This window comes from Phocoena phocoena, chromosome 15 (genome assembly GCF_963924675.1).
Source record: "Phocoena phocoena chromosome 15, mPhoPho1.1, whole genome shotgun sequence".
In the NCBI taxonomy this organism is placed as follows: Eukaryota; Metazoa; Chordata; class Mammalia; order Artiodactyla; family Phocoenidae; genus Phocoena; species Phocoena phocoena.
In genome coordinates, this window is record NC_089233.1 from 6,657,471 (window position 1) to 6,674,596 (window position 17,126).

Sequence of the window (17,126 nt, forward strand, 5' to 3'; positions counted from 1 at the left end):
AACAGAGTAGCAGGGGAAAAGCATACAGGCTTACTTAGTACAAGTTTTACGTGACGTGGGAGCCCTCACAAGAAAATGAAGACCCAAAGAAATGGCCAGATCTATGTGCTTTTATACCAGATAGAACAAAAAGAGGTGATTGTAGAAAAGTAACTGAACTGTGGGGAGGCTAAGGAAAGAAAGGAGTTATTTTTATAAGGTCTGTTTTACAGAATTCACTAGGTCTGGGTCTTGTGAGTGGAAACTTTGCTTCATTTTTCTTCATAGCACTTTTCACCACTTAATATATTTATCTATTATCTGACTCACCCTCTTCCTCACAACTTGAAAACAATAAAAAAAATATGTCTTATTTCTATTCACTGCTGTATCTTCAATTCCAAGAAGAGTGTCTGGTACATAGAAGGTGCTCAATAACACCGGTTGAATGAAAGGATGAAAAACTTCGCTCCCTACATGAGTAGGATGATTCAAGCTGTTTGTGAAAATGAGACAATTCTAATGATGAGCAATGTCCTGTAAAAGTTTCCTCTGTGTTAAGTAAAATGAGAACAGGGAATTTCTGAGGTAAAATTAAATGTAGCTTAAAAAAAAAAAAGTAGTTGGCCAATGGAGCAATGGAAAAAGCATCAGCCTCAGCACCAGCCAACTTAGACTGGAATCTGGCTCTGCCACTTGCCAGCTGTGTGCCGTGAGCAAGGCTCAATCTCTCTTGTTTCCACTTCCTCATCTGTATAGTATCTGGGATGAGTGGGTTAGGCCGGTATACAGATGAAAACACTCAGAACCAGTATGTGCAAAAAAAAAAAAAAAAATTGGTACCACAAACTGTCATCAATATCTAAGGCCAGGGAAGGCTTTGCAAATCAAGCATCCCCACAGAACTTTCTCTGCATCCTCCTCCAATTTAAATTTTATATTATAAACATACCTCATCTTTAAAAAAGGCATCCATCTTCTCTAATTAGTTTTCTCCTCAAGCAACAACACTTTGTTTTATGTTGGTGAAATATGATTCACATACTGTAAAATTCACCCTTTTAAGCTTTACAATGCAGTGGTTTTCATTATATTCACAAGGTTGTGCAACCATCATCACTCTATAATTCCAGAACGTTTTCATCACCCAAAAAGAATCTTCACACCCATTAGTCACTCCCCATTTCCCCCTCCACTCAGCTCCTGGCAACCACTAATCTGCTTTCTGTCTCTTTGGATTTGCCCAGCGTAGACATCTCACATAAATACAACCAGACAATATGTGGCCTTGTGTGTCTGATTTCTTTCACTTAGCATAATGTTTTCAAGGTTTATCCATGTTGTAGCACAGATCCGTACTTGATTCCTTTTTATAGCTGGATAGTATTCCACTGTATGGACATGCCACATTTCATTTATCCAGCCTTCAGTTTATGGGCATTTAGGTTGTTTCCATTTCGGGGCTATTGTCAATAATGCTGTTATAAACATTTGTGTACAAGTTTTGTGTGAATGTATGTTTTCAACCCTCTTTGGTATGTATTTAGGAGTGGAATTTTTAGGTCATATTTAACTTTTCTACATCTAATTTTCATTTATAAATATAGTAACTCTATATTTAACTTTTAGAGGAAACTTGCCAATCTGTTTCCCACAGCAACTGCACTATTTTACGTTCTTGCCAGCAATGTATGAGGGCTCCAATTTCTCCACATCCTCATCAAGTATTTACTGTTTTATTACTACTTATCATTTTCCCTCACCCACATTAACATTGCAGCAGCCCTAAAAACTATTTAAATTAAAACAAAAAATTTCTATGACACTCATATATTTAAAAATGACTCCAAGGTCATTTTCTAATTATTCCTGGCAGAGAATATTCAGTATTGCAGCTGCCTTGGCTAGCGAGGGATCAGTGCACCATCACACCGTTTCTTACAGAATCCCAGGACAAAAAACCACTTTGGGAACAAATTTCTGTCTTAGAGAGCTGCCCGGAGTAGGCACAAGAGTAGCACTTGAATAGCTCTTCATCTGCAGTTCACGTTTTTTTACTCTATTCTCTCACTGTCCACTGCGGGCGGTCTAGCCCTAGGTGGAACCCGGGCCGCCTGTGTGCGCAGGCACAAACCCTTAGCCCAACCTCCTCCCTCCGGCCCCGCCCCCCCAGGCCCGCCCCTCCGCCGGCATGGCCCCCCATCTCGGCGCTTTGGGGCTGAGGGAAGAGGAGATGAATGTTAAAGAGGATCTGCGGCCAATCCGCGTGCGCCTCCGGGAAGCGGCGCTCCACACTGGCAGAGTAAGTCTGATGACGTAGCCACTCTCCAATCCGCATTCTGGGGGCGGGACTCAAGTCGGGCGGTGCAAGGCAGGAGGAGGAGACCGCCGGGTGGAATCACGTCACCTGGGACTGGAGCCGGAAGCTACGTCTGGCAGTGAGCGCCCCCCAGCACCTAAGGCTGCGATGGTGAGTGAGGACGCATGCGCGGGACTACGCGCCGGGGGTTCGGTGTCCCTGCCCCCCCATCTCTTTGGTCGCCCAGTCCTGAGCCTGCACTCCGCCCTCACCTCCTATCCGCCCCGGGACCGAGAGGGAATGGAGATGGAGGGGTGGCGACGTAGAGGGCTGAGCAGGGGACGGTGGGAGGGTGTATAGAGGCTGGGGAGTAATCTGAGGGGGAGCGGCGGGCCACAGGTGGAATTGGAGACCGGGCTGAGGGGAGTTGTCTGTGGGGTAGCAAAGGTGGGGTGTGGAAGGCCGGTGGAGCCCAGGGGCAGAGAGTGAGGACTGACGGAGGCTCAGGAAGATCAGTGTTGAAGGCCATGTAGAGGGAAGAGGGTCTGGAAGGGCCCAGGTTGGGGAAAGAGGCCTGGGGGGCCATTGTCAAGAGAGAGACTTGGGTTTGCCAAGGGCTGTTCTTGGGTTTGCCAAGGGCTGTTCTCTTAGCCTGCTGCTCACTGATTGCATCTTTACCCACTAGACTTCTGCACTGACCCAGGGGCTGGAGCGAATCCCAGACCAGCTCGGCTACCTGGTGCTGAGTGAAGGCGCAGTGCTGGCGGTGCGTTCTGGAAAAGAGAGGGGGGGTTCCTCCAATACACATCGCCCGATGATGCCTTCTAATGTTGCCCAGTTTAACCTGATTTGTCTCTGTTCTTGGTCTTTACCTGGTATCATGCCTGGCATATAGGAATTAAATTCAGGAATTAAATCAATTAATCTCTCTCTGGAATCTTAGTCCTGTAACTGTTTTCAGGTAAAAGAGGTTTACTGACTTTACCAAAGCCAGACTAGTTACAGGTTTGTTGATAACTGACACTACCTGAGTTATTCTTGAGTATGTCTTTATTTGGTATTTATTGAAGAGGCTTGGTATTTTGTTCTGCAGTACAATATAGTGTCAGTGCTCTAGAAGTTTTCAATCTAGCTGGAGAGACAAGGCTTAAGGTTAAAAGTTCAGCTAGAGAGACAAGGCTTAAGGTTAAAAGTTCAAAGTATTGCACGTGGTAAAGATAACTGAAGGAGTCCAGAGAGTGAAGGATTCAGCCCTTCGTGTTATAACTTGTGTTTTGGCAAGGAAACTTTCTTGGAAGAGACAAGAATTCAGCTGGCCTTAAAAGATGGATGGTTGTGAACAGGCAGAAAAGAAAGAGCATATTCAGGGCTGGGAGGTGGACATATTTGCAGGAGTGTGACATCAGCCTGTCTGAATTGCTGGGTTTATGTTGAAAAGATTTGGAAATGTTTGGGGGAAGAAGAGGATATGTTAAGGAAATATCTGATTGTGGAGGACTTTCAAGGCTGGGTTAACACCTGTGGATTAATCTTGGCGGGTAATAGGAGCTTTGAAGGGTTTTTGAACAGAAACATGAGCTGATGAAGTGATTGAGCAGAACTGTTCTATTAGGTGTAAAGATGAGCCGGAAGGAGAGGGATTCAGAAGCAGGGATGCTGTTGCCAAAATCTAGGTATGAAACAGCTGGTGGCAGTGAGAAGGAGCAAGGGGAGAAGAGATTTTTAAAGGAAGAATCGATATGTCTTCCTAATGACTAGAGATAGGTAATAGAGGAGATAACTTTTCCATGCTGTAAGACTTTGAACTCAAGCCTAGAATGATGGTGCCTTAGCAAACAGGGACTTAAGAAAGGAAGTTGATTGCGGAGGGAGAGAGGTAAGGGGAATTTTGGTGGCTTAACTTTAAACACTGAGTTTGATATAGAAAAACAGCAATTAAATATATAATGCTAGGAGTTATTCTAAGCATCTTGCTAATATGCTCTCATAACCCTCACAACAAGCCCGTAAGATAGGTATTGTTGTCCCCAATTTACAGATGAGGTAACTGAGGTACAGAATGTCCAAGAGAGCAAAGGGTGCTGAATTTGACTCAGTGGGAGGCCCATATTGAGGAGGTAGGAAGTTGAGATCATCACGAGAAAAGAGGAAGCCCAGGCCACTGTGACATCATTACCCAAGGGCTAGGTAGTAGGAAGGGGTTCAGGGACAAAGGGGATGTTTATGTTTCAGATTCTGCAGACAGGGCAACAAACGGGAAGACTGAGGAAAAGACAGCGCCTGGGACAAGTCTGTGGTGGGTGGGCACTGATGTTTGAGAATGTGATTTTATCAAATAAGTGGGAACAGGGAGAGAAATCAAGATTCAGGGATTAGGAAAACAGCGTCAGTAAAGAAATGGATGAGAGTCACTGCTTCCCAGGAGGAAGCCCGGTATTTTAAGGTTGACAAACAGGATGGCATCAAGAGGGGCAACAACGTCACAGGGCAGTTTTCAGGTGGGTCTTTCCAAAACCGGGGGTGACCTTGGGGTATTGGAAAGTGGAGGCAGGTTACAAGTGCTAGAGCCAAAGTGTCCTTGGAATTTTCTCCCAATTCTGTTCCCTAATTCCTGCCATCTTCCCTCCTCTGTCTGCATGCAGTCATCTGGGGATCTAGAGAATGACGAGCAGGCAGCCAGCGCCATCTCTGAGCTGGTCAGCACGGCCTGCGGTTTCCGGCTGCACCACAGCATGAACGTACCCTTCAAGCGCCTGTCGGGTGAGCCCCTGGCCCTGGTGACGGTGTTGGGGGGTGCTGCTCCCCGAGGCTTCTCTTCTCAGGGAAAAGCACCTGTCTCCTACCAGCTGCCCACCACCTCCCTGGGGTCCCTGGTTCTGGCCACTCTGTTCCCCTTGGTATTCACCCCTGCATCAGAATTATGAGAAAGCAAGAGAAGGGGATTTAATGGAGACCTCTCATCTTCAAATCTCTGAGCTTGGAACTGTCAAATTTCTTTGGCTTTGGAGCCCAGCCAGTTTGTGGTGACCCCCAGGGAGGCCTTCGCACCCCACTAACTCTCTGCTCCCTTCCCTCTCCCGGGGCGGGGGAAGGTGTGTCTCCCCTCCAGTGGTCTTTGGAGAACACACGCTGCTGGTGACCGTGTCGGGACAGAGGGTGTTTGTGGTGAAGAGGCAGAACCGAGGCCGGGAGCCCCTTGACGTGTGAGCCTGCCAGAGGGCAAGGGGCAGAGGTGGATGGGGCCGTGAGCCTCTGTGATGAGGAAGACGCAAACCTCCCCCCGCCCCCGCCTCTCTCTTGATTGCCATTAGAACTAAGGCTGTTTGCTCACCCACTTCCCCACCCCTACCGGGAAGGGCAGAGGCTTGGGGACTCTGTACTATGTTAAGGAGAGTGAGGGCAAGGGGACCTCCCTCTCCTCACCTTCCCTCCTAATAAACGTGAGTCTGATGTTCCCAGGCCCAGGGATGTGTCGTGTGTATTGGGGGAGGAGGGTCACACCCCATGTGTCTTCCAGCTTCTAGGGCCTCAGCCCAGAGGAGTGGAGCAAGGCCACCTCTAGACATCTAAAACTGGGACTCAGAAGAAAAAGAAAATGGGTGGGAAGGGAGCTGAGGGGAGCTATTTGGTGTACATTCTAAAGGAAATCTTTCTGAGCCCCTGGCTCTCTGCTCCTGCCACCAACACACAAAGAACAGTCATTCTTCTCCCTCCTGAACAGGTATTTAATAGTCTTATTTCAGTTGGAAGCAGTAGTTGGAGAATAAGTTACAGGAACAGACAAACCAAAAAAAAAACCCAAAAAACCAAAAAACCCCACGTAAAGTGCTTCAGACTGCAAACGTAAACATGAGGACGAGGGGAGGCCACCAAGCTCTCTCCCCTGACCTGAGACAGGAGGGTCATGTCATTGTCGGGTCCCTTTACCATCACCACCCTCTGATCTCAGCCCTGTGGGTGGGAGGGAGGGAGGGAGTGTCAGAGGCAGGGAAGACAACTTAAAGGAACGAGGAAAACACTTTGTAAACTTAGAACCAGGGTGCAAGGCAGGGGGCAAGGGAGCTCCTGGAGCCCTTGCCTTGGCCGAGGGGTGGGGCCAGCCCCCCCAGGAGGTCCGGGAAATACTGTTGGCTTCACGCCGCAGCCATCCCTGTCCATTTCACAGCTTCTTCCCTCGTCCCTCATCAGCAGACACAGACAGGCGGCCCTGAGGGCCTCCTCACCCTCGGTGGGAGGCATCCCAGGGGAGGCACAGCCTGGAGGGAGCACTGCTCCGGGGGCTGTTGATTTCCAGGAGTGTGAGAGGGAGGAGAGCTGGATGGCGCTACTTGACGGGCTCCACCACCAGGACCTTGCACTCGCGCTTGGCGATCTTGTCCAGAGAGAGCACAGCCTTGTCCGGGGGCAGGTAGAGGGGGCGGCTGACAGGCGAGGCCACGGGGGGCGTGATGGCCCTGCGCTCCATCACGCTGCCCGACCTGGGGGAAGGCAGAGGCTATGAGCTCTGGTTGGACCCAGGGCCCCTCCCTGCTCCCTCTCCAACTCCGGCCTCTACCAAGTCCACTGGCACCCCTCCCGCGGTTCCGTACCTCATGAGGTGGCTGCGGGAGGGCTGTTGGTGGGAGAAGGACTGAGAGCGGCCCAGGCTTGCCTGGTGCCTCTCGACCAAGTCCCGGACGGCAGGGCTGCTGGGGCTGCTCTTGCGAGAGAGAGGCCGGGCCTCTGGCGGAGGGTGGGACACGCTGGCGGTGAACTGCAGCTTCAGTTTCATGTGCTGGCTCAGCTGGGGTAGGGAGACATGGATCAGCCACCCAGCTCGGCCTCCAGGCCCCGGACCTCCTTTCAGGTCATCTTCCCCACTTGACAGGCCGAAGTCGGATCTAAATTCCACCTTCCCTCCGCGCAGCTTTGTAGCACCACCCATTATGCTTCAGCCACAGAAGCCAGCGGCCCTGACTCCTTCCACCTGACGCTCTGCCTCACCCAGCACACAGCCTGGCCCCCACCAGCCCACCTCAAAGAGCCCCGTCCTCAGAGCCTGGAAGGCCACACTGAAGGTGAGCGCGCTGCCCTTCCGGGAAAAGCCGAGGTTGTTGAGGGGTGTATGGCAGACGATGGAGTCCAGGGCTGCCTGCATGGCCCGGCGCTCCTCCTCACACAGCTGCTTTCCTGGGGGGGACAGAAACGGGGGCTGGGAAACACATCTGTATGGTGTTCCTCAGTTTGCAGAGGGCGTTCACGAGCACAGTCTTGTTTTGATCCTCAGAGCCATTCTGTGGAGTAAACTGAGTATATGCTATTGTTTGCTGAATTTTATAAATAACAGTAGCTAATACCTACTGTGTATTGAGATCTATTCTAACTACTTCACATAATATTAACTCACTAAGTCGCCGTAACAGCCCCACGAGGTATTATTTTCTCTGTTTGAGAGATGAAATATCTGAGGCTCAGAGAGATTAAGTAACCTACCAAAGGTCACACAGCTAAGAAGTGGGAGAGGTACAAGTCAAACATACCAGGGAGCCCAGCTCCAGTGTGAAGGCCCTTAAAATCACTCTGCCCCGCGGCCTCTCTAAACTCTCCATTGTGACACCATGGAGACCACCCCCGTTCAGAGCCGAAGCAGCCAGCCACAGTCACCCATCTCTGTGACTGCTTCCCTTCCCCTCCCTTCCTTCGGGACAAGGTTAGGCCTGGCAGCCACCTACCAGCCTGGGCGTGCTCCGGGGTCCACACGAGCCTCACAGCAAGGAAGTCTTGGAGATTGTTGAGCAGCGTATAGGTGACAGTGAAACGCTCGTAGGTCCGAACAGGGGACTCACAAGAAGCAGTCATCACAAAGCACGGGCGGTCCAGGCGGATGCTGGGCAGGCTAGAAGCAATGAGAGAGAGAGGGAAGCAGGATGTGTGTGTTTTGAAACAAAGATGAACAGGATGGTACCCAGGCGGGGCCAGGGTGGGGTGTCCCACAAACTCACCGGTAGTGGGTATAGATGCTCTGGGTAAAGGGCAGCTTCGGCGTGGACCACTGAACCACAGCGATCAGGGGAACTTCTAGGCCCTGCCAGAGGGACAAAGGGAAACATCACATGTATCAGAGGTTCCCTCTCCCCTTAGTCAACCCCCTGGCCTCTTCCCCCCACTGCATTTTTCTCACCCTTTCTCCTGAACACACCAGTCTCTTATACTCACCTCCTTGGCCCCTGGAGGGGGCTGCTCACCCCCTCTGAGCTGGAACAGGAAGTTGTGTTCCTCCAGAGCACTAAGCAAGCAGGGGAAGCAGCCAGAGGTACCAGGGAGCCGGCAGAAGGAGCCCATGGAGACTTCCCCAGATTGGTGACTAGTTCAGAAGAAAGGGACCAGAGCTGGATCTTTCCACACCAGAGCTCTCGGCCCTGCCCCCATCCCCACCACTGTGCGGCCCTGCCCCTCCCCAGGACCTCACCAGACATTGTCCACCAGCAGCACAGAGCCATCGGGCATGACAGGCAGATAACTGGCATTGAAGTTTGGGAGAATGCGGATATCCCAGATGGAAATTTCCTCCTGGGAGGAGCTGTTCAGCACTGTCGGAGGTAACCAGCTCAGCTCAGAGTATCTGGACCCCTTGGACCCCACCTTTTCCCCCCTAAAATGGATCTATCCCCACCAGAGTAACTGACACCCAGTCAGTGCCCTTGCTGCTGCCCAAGAACTGAGCCGCCAATCTGCTCACCCTTGAGCACGGTCAAGTGTTTTCCAGCCACAGTGAACTGGCGACATTTCAGAACTGGAGGGGGCAGCAGAGTCAGCAGGGTGCTCACTGCAGGAGAGGGCGGAGGCAAGAGATGATGGGCTGGGTGAGCCTCATTCCAACCCACAGTTCTAATCTTGCTCTTCTCTCCAGCTTGGGCACTTGCCAGTATCACCCCTCCACTGTCCCCCAAATTCCAGACTCCAGCATTTCCTCTCTGCATTCTCCTCCCCACCTTGGGCCTTGAAAGCGCTCTGCTCGCCCCGGAAGGTCTCCGCAGGAGATCGGGTTTGCAGCAAGCGCAGGTAGCCTTGATCTCTGACCTCTGGTGCCTCAACCTCCCGCTTCCACACGGTCACTACAATCTGAGCACAGGGGACACAGGTCCACAGTCGAGAGAAAAGACACACGGCCAGCCTCAGAAAGGGCGTCTGAATTAGGACAACTGCTCTACCCCGTGCCAGCCTTACCTTGGCCTTAGGTGTCCCTGGGGGCAGTCTATCCAGTGAAACGGTGAGTGGGAAGATGACCTCATCTGTGGACACAATTGGTTCCTCCACAGGCAGCTGGGTTGTGAAAAGGGTGAAGAGGGCAGAAGAGTCAAGGCCGCCCGCAGCGCCAGCGTTCCCTTTAAGATCTGCGGTATGTGGTTCTCGCCCTCCCCTCTCCTCACCCGTCACCGGCCTCCCGCTTCCCTCCAGCGTCCCTCTCCCCTCCGGTCTTTGGAGCCCAGCAGACCGCCCCTCCGCCCTGTGCCGTGTCGCCCCGAGCTCCTCACCGTGGTCGCTCCCCCTGAGGTAGCAGGGCCCGGGCCGTGGGTGAGGAGGGGGCTGCAGCCTCGAAACAACCCCCCACCACCAGGGTCCCCGCCCCCCGGGGGTTCGGAATCCTGGTCGCCGGAGCCACCGCCCACGGGCGCCCCTCCGGCGCTGACCGAGGCCAGGGCGGCCAGGGCGGTCGCCAGTTCTGCCCAGGCCCCTCGGGAGCCCAAGCCCGGGCCGCCTCCGGCGCCGGACCCCACGCCGCCCCGGCAGCGCAGCACCAGCAGGAAGCGGACAGTCTCCCCCAGGTAGAGGTGGTTGCGCCGGGGCAGCGCCCGGTACCGGCCCGGGTCCCCAGCCAGCTCCGCGCGTGGCGGCAGCGGCACGGCGGGGAAGTACATCGAGTAGTCGCACTGGGACTCCATGGGCGGTGAAGGCGGCGCGGGCCGGGGAGCGAGGTGGGCCGTGGCCGGCGGAGGGCGAGGGGGCCGCTGGGGTGGGCCCGGGGAGCCTCGAGCCCCGACCGGTGCTGCGCGTGGCCGGACCGGCCCGACAGACCAGCCGGGGCCGGGAACCGGGGCAACGAGCCCGGAACCGAGACCCCGTGGGGCCGGAACCGGGGTGCTGGGCCGAATGACTGGAGAGACACCGGAAGCGGAAGGGAAGGGGCGTGGCCTCGGAGGCGCCGGAATTTGTGGGCGACCGGATTTTGGACAAGAGGAGCGGCGTGTTCCTGTGGTTAGCCCGCTGCGTGAAGGGTTTAGGTGAGACTGCAGACAGACCCCTTATTAGAGAAGAACTATGAAGAGAACCCCCTCCAACCCCGTTTCTCCCAGGAAGATGCTCCATCCCCTTCCCTTCCGCCCTATATAGAGCAGGTCAAAGTTTTAAATTATTTATTCATTCAACAAACATTTCATAGTGAAATGAGTATAGCCCAGTAACAAATATTTCATAGAGAGATGGACGCGTTATTCCTGTCCCTTGTGTCCCAAACAATCTCTGCCGTACTCCGTGGTTTGCTCCTCCAGGGGGGCTTTGAGAGTGCTGTTTGGACCTGGGGGGGGCACGAGGTGCTGGGAAGGGAAAGGGGCAAGATGGGGGGAGGATGCTTCTAGGACTAGGATTCCTCGGCACAGGCTGGAGGACGTGGGGCCCACATCCGTGCTAAGTTCCACTGGTCCTTTGGGGAGCAGACATGGTCTCTGGGGGAAGCAGAAAGGGCATGGGGCTGCCTCACATTCATCACTGTGCCCCTGTGGCTCAGCTGCTTTTCAGCCTAAGACTTAGTGGTCTGATGCCTAGGGGGAGGGTAGCCTTGAAGTCTTGAGGGGCACAGAGACTGTTGGGGGGAACTGCTTGGCATCTAGTTTGTCCTTGTACTGTAGCTCAGGGGTAGCCAGGCGCTCACACTCCTCCTGGTCTTGGAGGCTCAGGCCACTCTGAAGCACGTAACCCAAAACCTTACCTGATCCAAACTGGAAAGGGCGGAACCGCCGGTCAGTGATGTACTTGGGGTCTAAAGCCTCACCCCCCACCAGACAGTGTTTAGCCAGGGCCTCTCGGCGAGCCCGGAGCTCCGCCACAGCACTGTCCAGCCGGCTCTGGCCGTATTGCTTTATCCGGGCCCACAGGCTGCGGTTGAAGTGAACATAGAGAGCCCAGTCCAGGTTGTTCCAGGCTCGGGCCCTTGCAGACAGCTGCCTGTCCTCAGCAGTCAGTCCACCATCGCCGACAGCACTTCCGCCCTGCCCACCTCCAGCCTGAGCGTTGTGCATGAAGCCCACCACATCATCTAGACCCCAGCACAGGGCATCTGCCAGCAGGACCAATGACTCGTCAAAGTACTCGGCCACCAAGACCAGGTCAAAGACAGAGTCCAGCCAGGCCAGATTCCACTGGATGAAGGATGAAGACCTCAAATCTAAAGAGGCAGAGCTGGACGTCTGGCTGTGACCATCAGCAGCAGTGGGAACGGGATGGAAGAGAGCATTGGGATCCAAGGTGTGGGCTCGCAGGCCAACACCAGAAGGCAGCTGTGGCGGGTTGGGATCTCTGGGGGGATGAGGATTCCCTCTCTTGGTCCTCATCTCTGGGGGAAAGGGGAGGCCAAAGTCAAACCATAGCAAGTTGCGTGCATAGTGGTCCCCACGGGCCCCGGGCTGGTAGAAGGCTCGGGGATTGTCCAGGAAGGCAGCCAAGGACGGTGATTTGCGGAAAGCCGATGATGTGGATTTATAGTAGGAGAAGGCAGAGCGGGCCAGAGCCGCTGGGTCTCGGACAATGGAAAAGAAGAAGCTGTCAGAAGGCATAACCTGAAGTACCTGCAGAGAAGAGGAAACAGACATAGGGAGAGAGAACTAAGCCAGGAAGAAACTAAGAGCAAACCCAGTGCCCACTGATCCCCCAGCCTCTTCCAACCTCCTTCTGACAGCTCTGCTGGGAACCCGCAGCTTCCTTCACCAGCTACATAGATCTTGGGTAAGGCACTTAACATCTCTGAGACTCAATTTGCTTATCTGCAAAACGGGGATCCATCATACCTTCCTTCCCAAGTGATTATGGAGGTTACATGAGATAAGGATAGGAAGGAACCTGGAACATGGGAAGCTCCTGGAGAACATTAACTTCCTTGGGCCTTTCTGTCTGCCTTGGTCAGTAACACTTCTAGGAATCAAGCTTTGTGTTCACTTCTCCAACAGAAACCTAAGTGCCTACTCTGGGACTCTGTCACAACTCCAAGAAAGGAGCTGGCCTCAGGCCTTCTCAGGAGGATCACTGGCAGCAAATAGGGAGGAGACAGAGCAGTCGCAATGCTGTCTCAGGTATAGTCGTCAGGGGCAGGCCAAGCCCAGGATGGCCGAAGGACAGGGCACTCCTGGGGCTCCTTGGCATCTTGCAGAGCAAGAGACACCCCTGGAATGGGCACTGGGTAGCCGTGGCCACTCGGTAGGGTGCTGCTCTGAGGCCTAGGATGTGTGATCCCACTTCTGGGCAAGAAGGAAGGTGGGAGTTGGGCTGAGCCACACCCTAGCGTGGTCCTTCAGGCAGATCCATGCCAGAACCCAGCTCTGGGGCTCCTTGAAGGGTTTCTGCCTCTGAACGCGACCTCTGTCATTGAACCTGACTCCCTGACAAGTCTTCCAGTCTGCTCTGCCGATGTGGGCATGCCTGCAGGGCGAGCCTGTGAGCTGTATGTCTCTTTGAAGGCATAGGGAAACAGTGCAGAGAACGGTCTGTGGCATCAGATGGACCTGGAATAAAATCCCAGTTCAGCCATTTACCAACCCTGTTACTTTGGGCAGGTTATCGAACTTCTCAGAGACTTCTCAGAGCCTCCATCAGTAAATCTGGGTTAACACTTACCTTGAAGGATGTGGAAGTGTGGGGAACATGGGAGGTAGTGAGGGGTGGTGACAATCGTCCTAAACTCCAGAGGAACCTGCCTCAGTGACCGCTGTCCTCGCCTCGCTCCCAGCAGTGCCCCCTCGCTCCCCATTAGATCACATTCGTGCTGCTCAGCTGCTTTCTCCTGCTCCAGCTCCAACAGGACTGCCTTTGCAGCCACCACTGAAGTTCTACCACCTACACACGCACACACACCACTGCCACCATGTCTTTAAGATGTTTTGCTCTAAGAACACCTGATATTTTCCTTACTACAAAGTCATGTCCACCCTTTCCTATAAAACCCACCTCTCCAGAAAGCCCCACCTCTTTTGATGAATATTCTCCCCACAGTTCCAAATACAAACACACATACACACGCACACAGCCCACAGAAGGCACTTTGACTTTGGAGCAGCTGGGCCTGGGTTCAAATGCTAGCTCTGTGGCTTTCCGTTAACAGAGGCCTGTCACTTAGCCTTTCTGAGATTCAACCGCCTCATCTGTGTAGTGGAGACACTTATAATGCCTTCCTGGCAGGATGCTGGTAAGATGACTATCCAGCACCCAAGAAGTATTCAGTGAAAGTTCGCTCTTTCCCTGTATGTATTCATTTGCCCATTGATTTTCTTCCTCCAAGAGGTGTGTGTGTGTGTGTGTGTGTGTGTGTGTGAGACCTGTGAGTGCGTGCACTCATCTCCCCCTTTAGAACTGAGGCTCCGGGGGTTGGGGGTGGGGCTGGGCCTGGGGCTTGGCATGTAGCTGATCCTCAAAATCTGGCAGATGTGAGGGGAGTGAGGTGCAGCCGGGTCAGAAGGCAGTGACTGCACAGGGCCCTGGTAGTGCCAGTGGAAGGGGCCAGGAAGGGCCAGGTACCTGGAGGGAGGGTTGGCGGGGTGGGGTCAGAGTTGGCGGGACACTGATGCCAGCAGGATAAATTGGTCAAGGAGAGAGACTGCAGTAAACTCTAGATGGAGAGGGCAGAACTTCGGCTGCCAGAAAATTCTGAGGGAGGGACAGCTGAGGAGGGGGCAGCAGGACTCACCTTTGTGGCCCCCATGCCCAACTCTTGGGTGAGGGGATGCCTGGGGAACCTCCAGGCCTGGGGTCTCCTCCCCTGGTGGTCTTGGCTACAGGCATGAGCCCATCTCTCGCCAGTCCTGTCCACCCCCTCGACACTCCTCACCTCTTTCAGGTTGAACCTCATGTGATGACAGAGGATGTGGAAGGGGGACTGGGTGCCTCCACCCTGAGGGCGGTAGCCTTTGACCCGAGAGGCCTGGAAAAGCTTTGGGTAGCCGAACTGATAGCGGGCGGGGAGGGCGAAGCGCAGCCCATGTCGGTCCCCATAGCGGTGAAGTAGACTGAGCACAGAGCTGCTCCCGGATTTATGCGTCTTCAGGAACACGAGTCGCTGCCGTGGCAGGCAGGATGGAACAGCTGGTGCCAGGGTTGAGGCCCAGGAGTGTCGGAGCTGCAGCCCAGGTAGCCTGGGGAGAGACGGGAGGGGAAGTGTCGTGTCCCTCACCAGCAGGTGGATGAGTGTCTTGAGGAGAAAGGACGAGGGCGTGGAGCGTCCTCTGAGTCCCCAAGAGTCACAGCCCCAGGTGGGACGGAGAGGAGCAAGTGGGGGGGCATCTGTGGGGCGTTGGGACAAGATGGGAACTCACCTCCTCTGGAAGGGACCCCCCCAGAGCTGGAGGGCAAATCCGATGGTCATGAAGACTCCCAGAGCCACCCCCAGGCTCCGAGGCCCCCAGAGGCGCATGGTCCTGGTAGGAGACAGAGGGCCCATGTGGCACAGGGAAGGGGGACGCTAGAGCGGGGCAGGGCAAGGGCAAGGCACAGAGGCAGAGACAGCTTGAGACAGCCGTGCAGCCGCGGAAGGCGCCGGTTCGAGTTTGGGGGTTCATTCCCCAGGTCTGCTCGCAGCCCCGGTTGAGTCTGCCCCTGAGTTAGCAGATTTTTGCCTCTGTCAGCGTCTAGAAGGGAAATGAGGGGGAAGGAGGAGAGTCTAAGGAGGGGGTAGAGCCTCCTCTCCTGCTGCTGCTGCAGCTGAGACCTCATTCTGGGCAGGGGGGCAGCGGAGGGGGAAGCCCTCTCTACACCCAGATCTTCTAGGCGCCCCACGACTGCTTCTCTGCTGTCAACCTGCAGCTCCTTCCAACCCCCACTGACAGCTCCTCACTGAGCCCCAGGGGTTTGGAAGTCAAGGGGAGAAAGATCAGACCGGTCCGCTCATACCAGTGAAACAGACATCACTAGGCCCCTGACCACCTCCTCTACCCCTCTGTCTGTGACAAGTCGGGCTGAAGAGCCCCATTCTGAGGCTGAGAGGAGAAGCCATAAGGAGCGAATGAGGGCCAGACAGGGCACCAGCTTAGGAACCCAGGGAGGTGAAACCACAGGAGCAACTTTGTAAAGAATAAGAGCCGACCAGCTCATCTAAGCTCAGGTATGCTTTCCCTCTCGGCGCCAGGCAGAGCCCAGTATGTGAGAGGGCCTGGGGGGTATAGGGTTGTTTAGGAAGCCCAGATCCCACACACCCCCATTCCCACTTTCCAACCCCAGCAGTGCACCCAAAGGGGATTGAGAGGGTGGGGCTGGAGAGAGACTGCGACACAAAGAGACAAAACCCGAACGCCGAGCTTCAGAATTCCTTCCCAGGCCCCAGCTTCCCAATCTACTGAGAGTCCAGACCTGCCCCTTCAATTCCAACCCACAGCCCCTCCACCAAGCCCCGACGGCCCCCTTCCAGGACGAGCCCGGAGCGACCCCAGGCAGAGAACCCACACTGGCCACCTAGAGACCCGTCCCCTCTGGCATCATCCCCCAATTTCCTCCCCCAACCCAGCCTCCAGGATCCAGCCCCGCACTGGACTCCTTCCTGTGTCCAGATTTCTTCTATTCCTTCCATCCATCGCTGTCTCCTCCCATTACCCCCGATTCCAGCCCGCAGTTCCCTCCAGCTTTGGTGACTGCTCAGTCTGTTGCGAGCCCTGGGTCGGCTCCCTCTGGGGTTCTCTCTATGAAACCCCCCCCCAAGTCTCCTCCCATAAACTCTAGAGTCCCTCCACTGGCCGAGGCCTCGGCTTCACATGCCCACTCACCAGGCCACCTGAGGAGCAGCAGGGAAATCGGGGTCTGGCCCTCCTGCCTGCTCCAGCCACCGCCCGGTTTCTCGTTCGGCTCAACTTTCCCCCTAAACTTTCTCAGCGCCCAGGCTCCTCCCCCTCCCTCCCTTTGTCCCGCCAGTCTCTGCAGCTGATTCGGCCTTGATCGCGTCTCTGGGTCTCTCCCTCCCTGCACCTTTCCCTCTCCTTCAGGGCACCCAGCCTGCCATTGGAAGACACCAGTCCTACCCTCCTTTGGCACTTAGGAATCAATTATACTTTTTCTTTCAGCTTTCTGCAGAACAAAAGACTCATTCAGGCCACCAAAGGAAAGAAGGAAAGAAGAAAGGAGAATGACAGACAAGAGTTGAAAGCAGACATTGTCAAGGACATGACAAGGTAGCCAGAGGCTGACACAGAGAACTGGGGCCCCGACTCTGACGGCAGGGTCAGTGCTGTGGTAATATTAACGGTGGCTTGGGTCCAAAAGAGTTTTGCAGTCCCCTCCCCGCAACTCTCCCCATTTTGCAGATGAAGGTGCTCAGACCCAGAGGGTGGACAGCTTGCCCAAACTCAATCCCAGGGGACAGGTTCCAAGATAAGCAGGCAGAAATGAACTGCTGGTCACAGAGGCTCTGGGCTAAAGGTACAGAAAGTCACACACAGGGTCCAATAAATTAGCCATTTATTTATAGAATAAACATCGAGTCGAACACTGAAACATGAAATGGGGAAGCTTGTGAAGGATGTGGCGGATGGCAGAGGCCATGAGATATGCTTTTTTTTTCTTCTTTCTTTTTTCTAGTTTAAGAAAGTGATACTGAAAAAACTCGATAGAACCCAGACCCATA

General features: G+C 54.2%; 3 protein-coding genes across 6 annotated transcripts; 1 reads left to right on the top strand and 2 right to left on the bottom strand.

Moving 5' to 3' along the window:
* The first annotated feature begins 2,376 nt into the window (after nucleotides 1-2,376).
* Nucleotides 2,377-5,734, top strand: LAMTOR4 (late endosomal/lysosomal adaptor, MAPK and MTOR activator 4). 4 transcript variants are annotated; one of them, XM_065892979.1, is made up of 4 exons: nucleotides 2,377-2,449; nucleotides 2,964-3,044; nucleotides 4,921-5,038; nucleotides 5,388-5,734. In XM_065892979.1, the coding sequence occupies exons 1-4, from the start codon at nucleotides 2,447-2,449 to the stop codon at nucleotides 5,483-5,485; spliced, it is 300 nt and encodes a 99-aa protein (XP_065749051.1). In that variant the 5' UTR covers nucleotides 2,377-2,446; the 3' UTR covers nucleotides 5,486-5,734. The 4 variants fall into 4 exon arrangements, with proteins under 4 accessions (XP_065749051.1, XP_065749049.1, XP_065749052.1 ...); XM_065892977.1 differs by having other exon boundaries at nucleotides 2,447-2,524; XM_065892980.1 differs by lacking the exon at nucleotides 2,964-3,044 and adding an exon at nucleotides 3,963-3,965 and having other exon boundaries at nucleotides 2,447-2,524; nucleotides 5,388-5,485.
* An 868-nt stretch (nucleotides 5,735-6,602) lies between these two features.
* Nucleotides 6,603-10,200, bottom strand: TRAPPC14 (trafficking protein particle complex subunit 14). The gene is made up of 11 exons (XM_065893390.1): nucleotides 9,793-10,200; nucleotides 9,485-9,580; nucleotides 9,250-9,379; nucleotides 8,997-9,083; nucleotides 8,727-8,847; nucleotides 8,474-8,621; nucleotides 8,260-8,342; nucleotides 7,990-8,153; nucleotides 7,293-7,447; nucleotides 6,868-7,061; nucleotides 6,603-6,756 (listed from the first exon to the last, which is right to left on the bottom strand). The coding sequence occupies exons 1-11, from the start codon at nucleotides 10,198-10,200 to the stop codon at nucleotides 6,603-6,605; spliced, it is 1,740 nt and encodes a 579-aa protein (XP_065749462.1).
* Nucleotides 10,201-10,657: 457 nt separating this feature from the next.
* On the bottom strand, nucleotides 10,658-16,311 carry GAL3ST4 (galactose-3-O-sulfotransferase 4). Its single transcript, XM_065892837.1, has 4 exons — nucleotides 16,273-16,311; nucleotides 14,833-15,144; nucleotides 14,349-14,652; nucleotides 10,658-12,099 (listed from the first exon to the last, which is right to left on the bottom strand). The coding sequence occupies exons 2-4, from the start codon at nucleotides 14,955-14,957 to the stop codon at nucleotides 11,077-11,079; spliced, it is 1,452 nt and encodes a 483-aa protein (XP_065748909.1). The 5' UTR covers nucleotides 14,958-15,144; nucleotides 16,273-16,311; the 3' UTR covers nucleotides 10,658-11,076.
* Nucleotides 16,312-17,126: the final 815 nt, after the last annotated feature.

What these genes read in the sequence shown, in the direction of transcription:
- LAMTOR4 (XM_065892977.1), top strand. Translation starts at nt 2,447, where the DNA reads ATGGTGAGTGAGGACGCATGCGCGGGACTACGCGCCGGGGGTTCGGTG. An exon ending in CCCATCTCTTTGGTCGCCCA is followed by an intron (nt 2,525 to 2,963) that starts GTCCTGAGCCTG and finishes TTTACCCACTAG; the next exon opens with ACTTCTGCACTGACCCAGGG. An exon ending in ACCCTTCAAGCGCCTGTCGG is followed by an intron (nt 5,039 to 5,387) that starts GTGAGCCCCTGG and finishes TCTCCCCTCCAG; the next exon opens with TGGTCTTTGGAGAACACACG.
- TRAPPC14 (XM_065893390.1), bottom strand. Translation starts at nt 10,200, where the DNA reads ATGGAGTCCCAGTGCGACTACTCGATGTACTTCCCCGCCGTGCCGCTG. An exon ending in TGAGGACGGGGCTCTTTGAG is followed by an intron (nt 7,062 to 7,292) that starts GTGGGCTGGTGG and finishes TCCCTACCCCAG; the next exon opens with CTGAGCCAGCACATGAAACT. An exon ending in TCCCGCAGCCACCTCATGAG is followed by an intron (nt 6,757 to 6,867) that starts GTACGGAACCGC and finishes GCCTTCCCCCAG; the next exon opens with GTCGGGCAGCGTGATGGAGC.
- GAL3ST4 (XM_065892837.1), bottom strand. Translation starts at nt 14,957, where the DNA reads ATGGGCCCTCTGTCTCCTACCAGGACCATGCGCCTCTGGGGGCCTCGG. An exon ending in GGGGGTCCCTTCCAGAGGAG is followed by an intron (nt 14,653 to 14,832) that starts GTGAGTTCCCAT and finishes GTCTCTCCCCAG; the next exon opens with GCTACCTGGGCTGCAGCTCC. An exon ending in TGAGGTTCAACCTGAAAGAG is followed by an intron (nt 12,100 to 14,348) that starts GTGAGGAGTGTC and finishes TCTTCTCTGCAG; the next exon opens with GTACTTCAGGTTATGCCTTC.